The sequence below is a fragment of the Pogoniulus pusillus genome, chromosome 4 (assembly GCF_015220805.1).
Source record: "Pogoniulus pusillus isolate bPogPus1 chromosome 4, bPogPus1.pri, whole genome shotgun sequence".
In the NCBI taxonomy this organism is placed as follows: Eukaryota; Metazoa; Chordata; class Aves; order Piciformes; family Lybiidae; genus Pogoniulus; species Pogoniulus pusillus.
Genome location: NC_087267.1, coordinates 19,586,854 through 19,599,778, shown reverse-complemented (window position 1 = coordinate 19,599,778; position 12,925 = coordinate 19,586,854). Strand labels below are relative to the sequence as shown.

General features: G+C 58.9%; 1 protein-coding gene across 1 annotated transcript in view; it reads right to left on the bottom strand.

Moving 5' to 3' along the window:
• The window catches only part of SHANK3 (SH3 and multiple ankyrin repeat domains 3), a 235,853-nt gene that overhangs the window by 33,635 nt on the left and 189,293 nt on the right, over window positions 1-12,925 (bottom strand). The window contains 4 exon segments of the mRNA XM_064142320.1: window positions 1,559-1,686; window positions 3,070-3,093; window positions 6,388-6,468; window positions 9,027-9,162. Of these exon segments, the coding sequence (XP_063998390.1) occupies window positions 1,559-1,686; window positions 3,070-3,093; window positions 6,388-6,468; window positions 9,027-9,162 (369 nt within the window).

Below are 12,925 nucleotides of genomic sequence, written 5' to 3'. Positions count from 1 at the left end.
AGCCCTGCCCCAACATCACCCTGCAAGCTCCAGCCCTGCCCCAACATCTCAGCGGAACTCCAGCCCTGCCCCAACATCACCCTGCAAGCTCCAGCTCTGCCCCAACATCACCCTGCAGCTCCAGCTCTGCCCCAACATCACCCTGCAAGCTCCAGCCCTGCCCCAACATCTCAGTGGAACTCCAGCCCTGCCCCAACATCACCCTGCAAGCTCCAGCCCTGCCCCAACATCTCAGTGGAACTCCAGCCCTGCCCCAACATCACCCTGCAAGCTCCAGCCCTGCCCCAACATCTCAGTGGAACTCCAGCCCTGCCCCAACATCACCCTGCAAGCTCCAGCCCTGCCCCAACATCTCAGTGGAACTCCAGCCCTGCCCCAACATCACCCTGCAGCTCCAGCTCTGCCCCAACATCACCCTGCAAGCTCCAGCCCTGCCCTAACATCCCAGTGGAATTCCAGCTCTGCTCTAATATCACCCTGCAGCTCCAATATCACCCTGCAAGCTCCAGCCCTGTCCCAACATCCCAATAGAGCTCCAGCCCCGCCCCAACATCACCCTGCAAGCTCCAGCCCTACCCCAACATCCCAATAGAGCTCCAGCTCTATTCCAACATCCCAATAGAGCTCAAGGTCTGCTCCAACATCGCCCTGCAGCTCCAGCCCTGCCCCAACATCCCAGTGGAACTCCAGCGCTGCTCCAATATCACACTGCAGCTCCAGCCCTGCTCCAACATCCCAACAGAGCTCTAGGTCTGCTCCAACATTACCCTGCAGCTCCAGCTCTATTCCAACATCCCAACAGAGCTCCAGCCCTGCCCCAACATCACCCTGCAAGCTCCAGGCCTGTCCCAGCATCCCAATAGAGCTCCAGCCCTGCCCCAACATCCCAATAGAGCTCCAGCTCTACTCCAACATCACCTTGCAAACTCCAGCCCTGCCCCAACATCCCAATAGAGCTCCAGCTCTGCTCCAACATCCCAGTAGAGCTCAAGGTCTGCCCCAACATCCCAGTGGAACTCCAGCTCTGCTCCAATATCACCCTACAGCTCCAGCTCTACTCCAACACCACCCTGGGGCTCCAGGTCTGTCCCAACACCACCCTGGGACCCCACAGTCCCATCAGGCCATGGTGGTTTCCCCTCAGCCATGTTCCCATAGCCATGCTGGTGTCCCCTCATCCCCAGCAGACCACATTGAAGTCCCCTCAGCCCTGGTCCCACAGCCATGGTGGTGTACCCCCAGCCATGGTCCCACAGTCATGCTGGTGTCCCCCCAGCCCCATCAGGCCATGGTGGTGTCCCTCTGGCCATGGTCCCACAGTCATGCTGGTGTGCCCCCAACCCCATCAGGCCATGGTGGTGTCCCTCTGGCCCCACAGTCATGCTGGTGTCCCCCCAGCCCCATCAGGTCACAGCGATGCCCCTCTGGCCATGGCCCCACAGCCACACTGCCATCCCAGCAGCCCATACCGTGGTCTCCCCAGTCCCCGTCCCACAGCCCCACTGGTGCCCCCCAGCCCCCCCAGGCCAGGTGAGCACCCCCAGCCCCGCTGGCTCACACTGATCTCCGCGGGGGTCATCCTGCGGCTCGTTGGCCGCTGCTTGACGGTGGCCGCCCTGGAGTCCGCCTCCACCATGTCCGCCCTCAGCGCCGGCTCGGCCGCGGCCAGGATCTCATCCAGCTTCTCTGCAAAGCCAACCCAGAAGCCAGCAGGTCAAGGAGGCTCAGGCAGCTGCCCCAGGACAGACCCCACCTCCGCCTGCCCCGCAGCCTGCTGAGCATCAGCAACAGCTCCCCGAAGCTGGGCTGGATGAGGCCTTGAGCCACCTGGGCCAGTGGGAGGTGTCCCTGCCCATGGATGACCTTTAATGTTCCTTCCAAACCAACCCATTCTGCGATGGGGAAGTGGCTGCTGGGTTGTCTCCTCCCCAGCCAGCAGCTGAGGAAAGTTTTGGAGGTGTTTCTGGAGCCACCCAAGCAGGCATATGCACCTCTGACCTCCAGGGTTGGTCCTGCCAGCTCCCAGGGCAGGGACCGCTCTTGCTTGTCCCACAGGCTGAGGAACCTTCAGCCTTCCACTAGAAGAAGAGCAAATTCCAGCCCAGATCTAATTTTGATCTCCAGAATGAGCCTGAGCCCCCCCACCCTGAGTCCTCATCCCTAGAGGGGCTCCAAAGCACTGGAGACGAGGTGCAGAGGGACACAGTTTGGCAGTGACCTGGCAGTCAGCAGTCGGACTTCACCATCTTAAAGGTCTTCTCCAACCAAACCCATTCAGACCACCACCAGTGTAGAAGAGTCAAGAGGTGATGGAGCTCTCCAACCTGACAAGAACCTCCTGCTCCTGTAGTCCCTCAGGCAATGTCCCTTCTACAGCCACTATGTATGGAGCCCTTCTGCAGCTAGCTTCACCCCAGCCAGCCTGAGCACCAACAACGTGGCCTCCATGGTAGGTGGCCCTCTCCACCTCGAGCCAGGACACTCAGAAGCCAAACCAGCTTCTCCTCAGCCAGCTGCTGGGTTTTCCCCACCTATGGGCACTCTGAAGACTCAGACCAGGCCAACTTGGCCAAGAAAAGTTGGCTCAGATGATCCTTGAGGTCCTTCCAATCTGGCCTTCTAGCACTTCAAGGGCAACTAGATGAGGATTAAAGGTCCCTTCAACCCAAGCCAGTCTGGGACTCTGACTGTGCCTTGGGCCAGCCCTTGGAGCTGCCACCATAGCCTGCCCACGGCTCAGGTCCATCCTCAGGGGCATCCATGGCATGGGGACCACCAGGAGCAGCAGCACCTGCAGAGTGCTGGGCATGGCCAAGAATGTGGCTGCCACTTCACCTGGCAGGGGCTGGAAGAGCCTCTTCTGAGGGCTCCACCCATAGGGATATTCCTACACCAGGCACGTGGATAACATGGAGGGGGTGGGGAGGAAGCCAACCCTGGAGGATCCCCTGGAGATGCCTGGAGCTGAGCCATTTTTTCCCAGGGACAAGGAGCTGGGGTGCAGCTCGAGTGCCTGGGTGGGCACTGGTGGGAAGGGAGGAGCCCCAGGACATGTTTGGTTTCACTCACCCCCTTTTCTTCTCCTCATGGAGGCTTGGAATCAAGAAACAGAGACATGATGAGTGGCATGCACCTTCTGCTCCCACCCAGCCCGGCCTGGCTTGCTGGGCTCTGGGGGTGCTGGAGCTCCCCATGCATCCTCCTTGGGATGGCCAAAGCTGGTCCTGGCCCCACACTCCAGCGAGGACCAAGCCAAGCTGGCTTCTCCACAGCCCCACCACTGGACCAGCCCTTAGTGAGCCTCCCTCCTCTTCCTTCACTCTCAGACCAGAAGAGCAAGGAAAGGAGAGCAGGAGAAGGTCTGGGTGGCCTTTAATGCCCCAGCCATGGAGAAAAGCCCTTTAGGAGCTGCCAGTCTTTCCATGCTCTCTTAAGGAGCCATCTCCTTGACTTCCAGCATGGCCAGCAGCTTGCTGGGAACCTGCTCCTCAAGGAGACTGGCCCAGCATGCCAGAAGATGTCAAGGCAGGTGCAGGACAGGACCAGGCTGCAAGGACAAAATGACAGGCACCACCCAACCAATGTGCCCTTAAGAAGCCGCAGCTGGAGGTGTCCTTCTCCCCACCAGCACTCAGGAGAGGAGATGAGGCTCTGAACCCCCTCACCATCGAGGCTTGGGTGGGTGCTGCCCCCAAACCAAGCAGAGCTGGTGGGTGGGCCACCAGCAGCACAGTGTCACCCCCCCAGCCCTTCCTTGGGGCCGTGTGGTGGGACAGGGCTCAACCTTCTCCCTGCTCCGAGGACGTGGAGCAGGGCCCAAGCACTGTGGGCTCCTGGAGATGAGGACTATGACACATCCCCACCTCCCTCTCCCGGCAGAGAGCTGCTGCTCCTCAGCCCCTCTCCAGGCAGAAGAGGCAGCGTCTGGAATGCCAAAGCCTCCTGCAGCTGGGGAGGACTCATGGTTGATGCATCCTCTGGCAGAGCTGCTGCTCTGCTCTTCCTGAAGTCCCTTCTCCTCCAGTCCCCACCAGCTTCTGCTCACCCAAGCACATGGACCCTTCCTCACACCTCTCTGGCTTCCCTCGAGCCCAGGGGGAGGTCCCACACCCCACCTGGCACCCCCCAGAGCTGTGGTTGGGGTTGTCCCTCCGTCACGAGGTGTGACTCAAGCTGCTGTTCACCAGAGGTGGGCTAGGTGAAGCTGGGGAAGGTGTCCTCAGAGGCAAGGAGCTGATGAGACACCATCACCATCAGCACCATCAGCCCTGGAGGCTGTCTGCAAAGGCAAGAGCCCAGAAAGGCAGATATGGGCTGCTCTGAGGCCTCCCCTCAGGGCTTCTGGTGGCCACCACACCTTCAGCTTCAGCAGCAAGGGCTGGGTGGGGGGATCACAGCAGGGAGCTCAGCAGAAAAGAAGCCATCACAGCCACCAAGCAGCTGCTGCAAACCCTTAACCACTCAAGATTTGTCCCTTCAGCCCCACGGTTGATCATGAGGTTGACCCTCCCCAAGGTCCACATCTTTCCAGGGACCTCCAAGGGGTGGGACATGACTGTGGGAGAGGGCCCTGCACCTTCCTTCCAAGCCCTGAAGAAGAGGGGAGGTGGTGAGTCCCTGCCTGGCTTTCTGCCCCTCTGGTGGGTGCCCTCTCAAGCAGGAGGTTGGACTTGGTGCCCTCCAAGGTGTCCCCTCTGAGAGGCTGTGGCCACCAAACCCATCCCTGCATCCCCACCACAGCAGGACCATCACCAGAAGAGCTGAAGCATGGCCCAAAGTGGCACTGGGCACTCCTGAAGTGGGTGCCACTCACTCTGCCTGTGCTCTTGTTGGGTTCCGCATGGCACATCCAACATCCCACCCTGTGCTAGCCTGCAACCACCCATCTTGGCAGAGCCAAGCTCATGTGGCACCAGGGCAGAGTCCCTCCACATTTCAGCCATTGCTCTGCCAGATAGCCTTGGTGCTGCCACCACCAGGACGTGCCCACCTTAACTGCATGGAGGTCAGTGGGCACCAGAAGAGCTGGCAGGTCGGGGCACAGTGTGCACTAGGAGAGCTGGGAAGGGCTGGGCTCAGTGGGCACCAGCAGAGCTGGGGAGACCGAGGGGCTTGGGCACAGGATCTGTGGATGCCAGGCTGGGGTCGGGGCAGGGGGGCTTTGAGCAGCACCAGGAGCTGAGGGCTGGGGCTGCCAGGGCAGCTGGAGATGTAGGCAGGGGGGGTGGGGGTGGCAGGAGATGTGGGCAGAGGCACAGGAAGGTATGGGGGGCACAGCTCTCAATGAGCACAGCCTAGGGGGGACACAGCCTTGGAGGGGGGGTGGGTACTGAAGGATAAGCACAGTCTGGGGTATGGTACAGCCAGAGGGTGCACAGCCCAGGTGGGGCACAGCCCAGGTGGGGTCTGCCAGGTGGGCACAGCCCAGGGAGGGGAACAGACAAGGGGGCATAGCCTGAGGTGAGCACAGCCTGGGGGAGGCACACACTGGAGTAGGGGCATAGCCCAAGAATTCTGGTGAGGGGCAGGGTCCTGGCTCTTTCGTGGGGGGGTTCCTGCATCTCTCTGCCAACAGGGTCTCATCCCCTACCCCCACTGCCACGATGGATACCCTGGCACAGGAGCTTCCTTGTGCTCCTGCCCAGCCATTTCCCCTGGAGATGGCTACCATGAGGAGGGTTCTGCTGCCCCATCCCCCTCCCCACATGCCACCCATGCACACCCCTGCATGGTGAAGGAGCCAGGGTAGCCTCTGCTGCTCCATCCCCATGCACACAGTGCTCACCCTGCATGCAGATAGAGCTGGGGTGGGCTCTGCATCTCCATCCCCATGCCCACCCTGCATGGAAATGGAGCTGGGGAGGGCTCTGTTCCTCCATTCCCATGCCCACCCTGCACAGAGATGGAGCTGGGGAGGGCTCCGTTCCTCCATCCCCATGCCCACCCTGCACAGAGATGGAGCTGGGGTAGCTTCTGCTGCTCCCTCCCCATGCCCACCCTGCACAGAGATGGAGCTGGGGTAGCTTCTGCTGCTCCCTCCCCATGCCCACCCTGCACAGAGATGGAGCTGGGGTAGCTTCTGCTGCTCCCTCCCCATGCCCACCCTGCACAGAGATGGAGCTGGGGTAGCTTCTGCTGCTCCCTCCCCATGCCCACCCTGCACAGAGATGGAGCTGGGGTGGCTTCTGCTGCTCACTCCCCATGCCCACCCTGCACAGAGATGGAGCTGGGGTGGCTTCTGCTGCTCCCTCCCCATGCCCACCCTGCACAGAGATGGAAAGCTGGGGGAGTGGAGGGGGTGGCTTCTGTCACTCCATGCCCACCATGCACCCACCCCACCCCCTCCTCCACCCCCCTTCCAACAGCCATGCCCAGCAAAAGCCTTACCCAGCTCCTCCAGCTCGGCGGTCATGGACTTGGAGCGCAGGGTGAGGGTGGTGCTGGGGGCTCTCTTGGGGGGCGGCGGCGCTGCAAGGAAGAGAGATGGCATCGTTTTGCCCTTCCTGTCCAGCAGCCTTCTCGGGGTGGCAAGGTGGAGGTGCCACTTCTTCTCCACGGCCTGGATCTCCTCGTACTCGCGGGAGGAGGAGTCGCACTGCTGCAGGATCTTGTTCAGGCTACGCGTGGAGGCAAACTTCTTCATGGTCCTGGCTGGCACGGCCGCGGGCACCGGGCGCCTGGGGCGCCGGGCACGGAAGCAGGGCAGCTGCCACAGACAGCCCTCAGCGGAGTAGAGTCCGAGTCATGGCTTTCCCCCCCCAACAACGCCCCCCAAAAAAAGAGCCAACGACCAAACAAACCAAAAGCCAACGCCTCGCCCTGCGACCCACCGGAGATGCTGCCGCTCGTGGGCGAGTTTACGGCAGGAAGGGGGGTGCCCACCCGCGGGGTTCCGGCTGCGTGCCCGCCGTGGGTGCCATGGAGGGGGGCGGGGAAGGGGGAAGGAGGAGGAAGCAGTCCGAGGAGGGCTCAGCTCAAGCTCCGCTCCCCAAAACGATCCCCCCCCGCATACACACAACCCACCCTCGGCGCTGGCACCTAAGGCAGAGGAGATGGCAGCGGCCGGCTCCGAGCCGGGCAGCCTTGGCGCACAGTGGGCATCGGGCTGGCAGCGGGCCGTGCCGGGAGGCGGTGCTGTGCCAGGATAAGGAGAGGTAGCAGCGTGAGATGCCGTGCCAGGATGAGATGCAATGCCACGACGAGGTGCCGTGCCAGGCTGTGGTGCCGCCCGAGGGGCTCCCTAGCCAGGCTGACCAGCGGCGGTGCCCCCGGAGGAGCCGCATGCCATGAGCCCAGCGAGCAGGGAGCAGTTGCTGGCTCTTCCTCTTCACTTGGGTACCTCCTCCTCCTCGCCCGCTGGCTGCCAGCGCTGGATTCAACGCTCAGCCATTGCCATGGCAACGCCAGCTCCGGGCTGCGCTGGCACTGCCTGCATCACAGCACTCAGCAGGGGCGGATTCCACCCCAAAAATGCCAATGCCAGTGCCAGTGCCACGGGGACGAGGGGAGCCTCAGAGGAGGGGGCAGGGGGTGGGTCTGATCCCCCTCCCACCGTGACAGGGCCCCTGCCAGGGCAGGACTTGGATCCCTGCCACCACTGGAAGAGCATCTGGCCAGCTGGGTGGGCGAGGGGCACGGGCAGCGAGGGGCAGCGCTTGGGCAGCAGGGCAGAGGGCAGCAGCAGCAGCGTTGGGTGGTGCCGGCACTGGTCCCAGCACCAATCCCAGCACTGGTCCCAGTTCCTCCTCCCTGCCCACGGCTTCTGCTTTTGTGCCGTGACAACAAAATTGCAGCTCCGGGTGCCAGGGCTGAGCTGCCTCCCGCCCCCTCCGCACGTGTGCAGTGCCAGCAGAGTGCCACCCAGCACCCCCCTCAGCAACCAGCACCTCCCTCCAGCACCCAGCAGTCCCCACCAGTACCCTGCTCCTGGCACCATGATCCAGCACCCCTAACTGAACCCTGATCCACAACCTGGCATCCCCCACCAGTACCCTGCTCCTGGCACCATGATCCAGCACCCAGCACCCCTAACTGTACCCTACTCCAGAACCTGGCACCTTGCTCCAGCACTCCTACCAGCACCCACTACCCCTGCCAGTGCCCAGCACCTTGCTCCTGGCACCTAGCACCCTGCTTCTGCTCCACAGAATCTCCCCATAGAGAGTGGGCACAGACAGGAACAGTCTGCCCTGTGCTGCCAGATGTTGTCTTCTCAGCTGGCTGCCCTCAGATGTGCCCCTGCCCCCCACAGCTAGCTGTTCCCTGCCATGATTCCATCACCAACCTTCCCCCTGGAGCCCACCTCTGCCCTCAGAGTCTGTGGACCAGGTGGCGAAGGCCCAGAGCCTTCTGGTGGCACCAAGACCACCTGTGGTGGTTGCCCTGAGCAAAGGCAAGTCCCACAAGTGGCCAGGGGCACCAGCAGCTTCTAGCCACGAGCTCCACCCTGGCACCCTCTGCATGCTGTGGGCACCGAGCTGCATCCCAATGCCCTCCCCATCTCCACAAAGAATGTTGTCCACCATGTCAGCCCCAGGCTGAGCTCTCCATCACCCCAACCCTGGTAGGGTTGGTTCTCCACCATGCCACCTCCCTGCACCCCACAGTGGGGGCAATTCCCCACCATGACCCACCCCAGGTCATGATGGCACAGGGGGTGAGGGTGGTGCCTCTGCTCTCAGCACCACTCCTGTGGGCATCACAAGCTGCTGGTTTCCTCAGGAGGAACCAGCTCCAGTGTGGCACCACAGCTGCCAGTGCCCAGCTGTCCCAGTGCCAGCAGCCAGCTCCATCATCCCTGTACCACTCTCCAGCTGGCACGGCCCAGCTCTGCCAACGCTCTGTGCACAAAGCGTTCTGTGCCAGGCTTGGGCAGGTCTTCCCACCACGGTGCCCTCCCTCCTTCCCTCAGCAGCTTTAGGGGCACCCACTCATGCCAGGCTCCTCCTGGGAGACCCAGGCGGCCTCTAGAACCATGGGCACGTGTAGGTGATGCCAACCCCCCCACCTCACCCAGTGCCACCTACCCTTCTTGCGAACCACTTCTTCTGACTCTGGCTTGCGGCTGACAGACACAACCTTCATCACCAGGTGGTTGCCACCTTGCCGGATCAAGGACACCACCTGCTTGTGCCCCACCTTCACCACGTTGACACCATTCACCTAGGACACAGAGGGCAGAGTTGAGGGCCAGCTGGCACCACGAGAGGGCCAGGGCTAGGGAGCACAACCAGTGTAAGCATTGAGCCACCAAACCGGGGTGACCCTCACACCTCTGCGTCTGGTTTACTGCCCAGCAGGTTCTCAGGGCTCAGCTGTGCCACCCATCATTGGCAACAACCTTCACAGAACCAGGGGCGGGACCCTCAGAGGTCATCTTGTCCAACCCTCCCCAAAACATCTCCACACAGACCTTCTGGAGGAGCTGAGGAACCTCAACAGGCCAATGCACATGGAAGGGACCCTCAGAGGTCATCTTGTCCAATTCCCTTGAAACATCTCCACACAGATCTTCTGGAGGAGCTGAGGAACCTCAACAGGCCAATGCACATGGAAGGGACCCTCAGAGGTCATCTTGTCCAATTCCCTTGAAACATCTCCACACAGATCTTCTGGAGGAGCTGAGGAACCTCAACAGGCCAATGCACATGGAAGGGACCCTCAGAGGTCATCCTGTCCAATTCCCTTGAAACATCTCCAAACAGACCTTCTGGAGGAGCTGAGGAAGCTCAACAGGCCAGTGCACAAGGAAGGGACTCTCAAAGGTCATCTTGTCCAACCCTCCCCAAAACATCTCCACACAGACCTTCTGGAGGAGCTGAGGAACCTCAACAGGCCAGTCCACAAGGAAGGGACTCTCTCAAAGGTCATCTTGTCCAACCCCTCCCCCCAAAACATCTCCAAACAGACTTTCTGGAATAGCTGAGGAACCTCAACAGGCCAATGGACAAGAAAGGGACTCTCAAAGGTCATCTTGTCCAACCTCACCTTGAAACATCTCCAAACAGACCTCTGGAGGAGCTGAGGAACCTCAACAGACCAATGCACATGGAAGGGACCCTCAGAGGTCATCTTGTCCAACCCTCCCCAAAACATCTCCAAACAGACTTTCTGGAGGAGCTGAGGAACCTCAACTGGCCAATGGACAAGGAAGGGACCCTCAAAGCTCTCTAACAGCTCACTCCCCAGCCTGTAGTGAGAGTGAGGATTGTGGCCCTTGGCAGAGATGGTGGACAAAAGGCACTGGGAGTGAGAGGAATGTGGGTGTGGCTCGTTAATCTACTCAGCTGATGAAGCCAATGTGCAGATAAAATGGGGCTTGTGATATAGTGCAGGTAACCAACCACAGCTGGAGGATCAAGACTTGAAGTGTACAATATCAGTATGAAACACTGCTCCATTGAGGCCTGTTTGACATCTTCAGTGATGATCTGGAGCAGGGGACTGAGTCCAGCATCAGTCGGTTTGCAGATGACACCAAGCTAGGAGCAGGTGTGGAGCTGTTGGAAGGTAGGAGAGCCCTGCAGAGGGACCTGGCCAGGCTGGATGGGTGGGCAGAGGCCAATGGGATGAGATTGAACAAGGCCAAGTGCAGGGTTCTACACTTTGGCCACAACAACCCCAAGCAGCAATACAGGCTGGGGACTGAGTGGCAGAGAGCAGCCAGGCAGAGAGGGACCTGGGGGTGCTGGTAGAGTAGCTGAAGATGAGCCAGAAGTGTGCCCAGGTGGCCAAGAGAGCCAATGGCATCCTGGCCTGCATCAGGAACAGTGTGGCCAGTAGGACAAGGGAGGTTATTCTGCCCCTGTACTCAGCACTGCTCAGGCCACACCTTGAGTGCTGTGTCCAGTTCTGGGCTCCTCAATTCAAGAGAGATGTTGAGGTGCTGGAAGGTGTCCAGAGAAGGGCGATGAAGCTGGTGAGGGGCCTGGAACACAGCCCTGTGAGGAGAGGCTGAGGGAGCTGGGGGTGTGCAGCCTGGAGAAGAGCAGGCTCAGGGCTGACTTCATTGCTGTCTACAACTCCCTGCAGGGAGGCTGTAGCCAGGTGGGGTTGGGCTCTTCTGCCAGGCACCCAGCAACAGAACAAGGGGACACAGCCTCAAGTTGTGCAATCAGGGGAGGTCTAGGCTGGATGTTAGGAGAAGTTCTTCACAGAGAGTGATTGGCATTGGAATGGGCTGCCCAGGGAGGTGTTGAAGCAAAGTCTGGCTGAGGCACTTAGTGCCATGGTCTGGTTGATTGGCCAGGGCTGGGTGTTAGGTTGGCCTGGATGATCTTGGAGGTCTCTTCCAACCTGGCTGATTCTACAATTTCAAATCTATGACCTCCAGGGATGGCAACTCCACCACCTCCCTGGGCAAGTCATTCCCATGGGAATGTTTTAAGGAAGTTTTAAGGAATTTAAGAGATATTAAGTAGGGCTGTAGGGGATTTATGAAGACAGATCCAAAGATCTGCTTTGCCTCATCAGAGTTTACATCTGAATGCAGAAAGCTTTACTGTGGGCAAGAAAAATCAGTTTAGCCAAAGGCAGAGGTAAACTGCTCTGAAACTAAAATGGACCTCGAGGCAGTCTCTTGCAGCAGCAAGCAAGCCACCTGGAACTGGAAACACCAGAAGAAACCAACTGCTGAGCTCCTTCCCAGATGGTGATGGTAACAGAACCTGAGAGCCTTGCTGGAAATGGAAATAGCTTTAGTGGTAGCACTGTCTACAACTACCTGAAGGCACATTGTGAGAAGAGCCCAGCAGCAGCCTCTTCACAGGTCACTGGAGACAGAACAAGGGGGAATGGCCTCGAGATGAGCATGGGGAGGTGTAGCTTGGACATCAGGATAAAAGTTTTTCTCAGAGAGAGTGATCAGGCACTGGGATGAGCTGCCCAGGGAGGTGGTGGAGTCACCCACCCTGGATGTGTTTAAGGGTCACTTGGATGTGGTGCTTGGGGATATGGCTTAAGGTGAATCTTGTAGTGTAGGGGTACAGATTGGACTTAGTGACCCTAAGAGTCACTTGGATGTGGTGCTTGGGGAGATGGCTTAAGGTGAATCTTGCAGAGTAGGGTTATAGGTTGGACTTGGTGACCCTAAGAGTCATTTGGATGTGGTGCTTGGGGAGATGGCTTAAGGTGAATCTTGTAGAGTTATTGGTTGGACTTGGTGACCCTAAGAGTCACTTGGATGTGGTGCTTGGGAATATGGCTTAAGGTGAATCTTGTAGAGTTATTGGTTGGACTTGGTGACCCTAAGAGTCACTTGGATGTGGTGCTTGGGAATATGGCTTAAGGTGAATCTTGTAGAGTAGGGTAATAGGTTGGACTTGGTGACCCTAAGGGTCATTTGGATGTGGTGCTTAGGGGTATGGTTTAAGGTGAATGTTGTAGAGCAGGGTTATAGGTTGGACTTGAAGGCTCATTTCGGATGTGGTGCTTGGGGATATGGCTTAAGGTGAATCTTGTTGAGTAGGGTTATAGGTTGGACTTGGTGACCCTAAGGATCTTTTCCAACCTGGATGTTTCTGTGACTACCTGCACAAATATGGAAGCTGCATAGCAGACCTGGACTGCAGAGGATGTTTGGATTCATTTCATTTCATCTAAACTATCACCAGCAAGTATTGAAGGACAACTACCAGCTCAGTGAAAAGCAAACTGCATCTATTGGAAGCTGTTCAACCATCAGTCTAGGTTGCCACTAAGCTTTGTCAAGCATAACACTGATCCAGTAACAGATCTGCTGTTGCTGGGGCCAAAGAGCAGCAGAAAACATACCAAAGGGATAGGCTTTAGCCTGGAATAACAGAAACAGCATTTTAAGTAATTAGTAACTTGGTGGTTTGTCTAGGAAAGGGATATAGGTACTTTGTAGTGCTCACAGAGATCCTTTTCAGCTGGTCAGAGGTTTTCTCTTGAGTAGATATGGTCA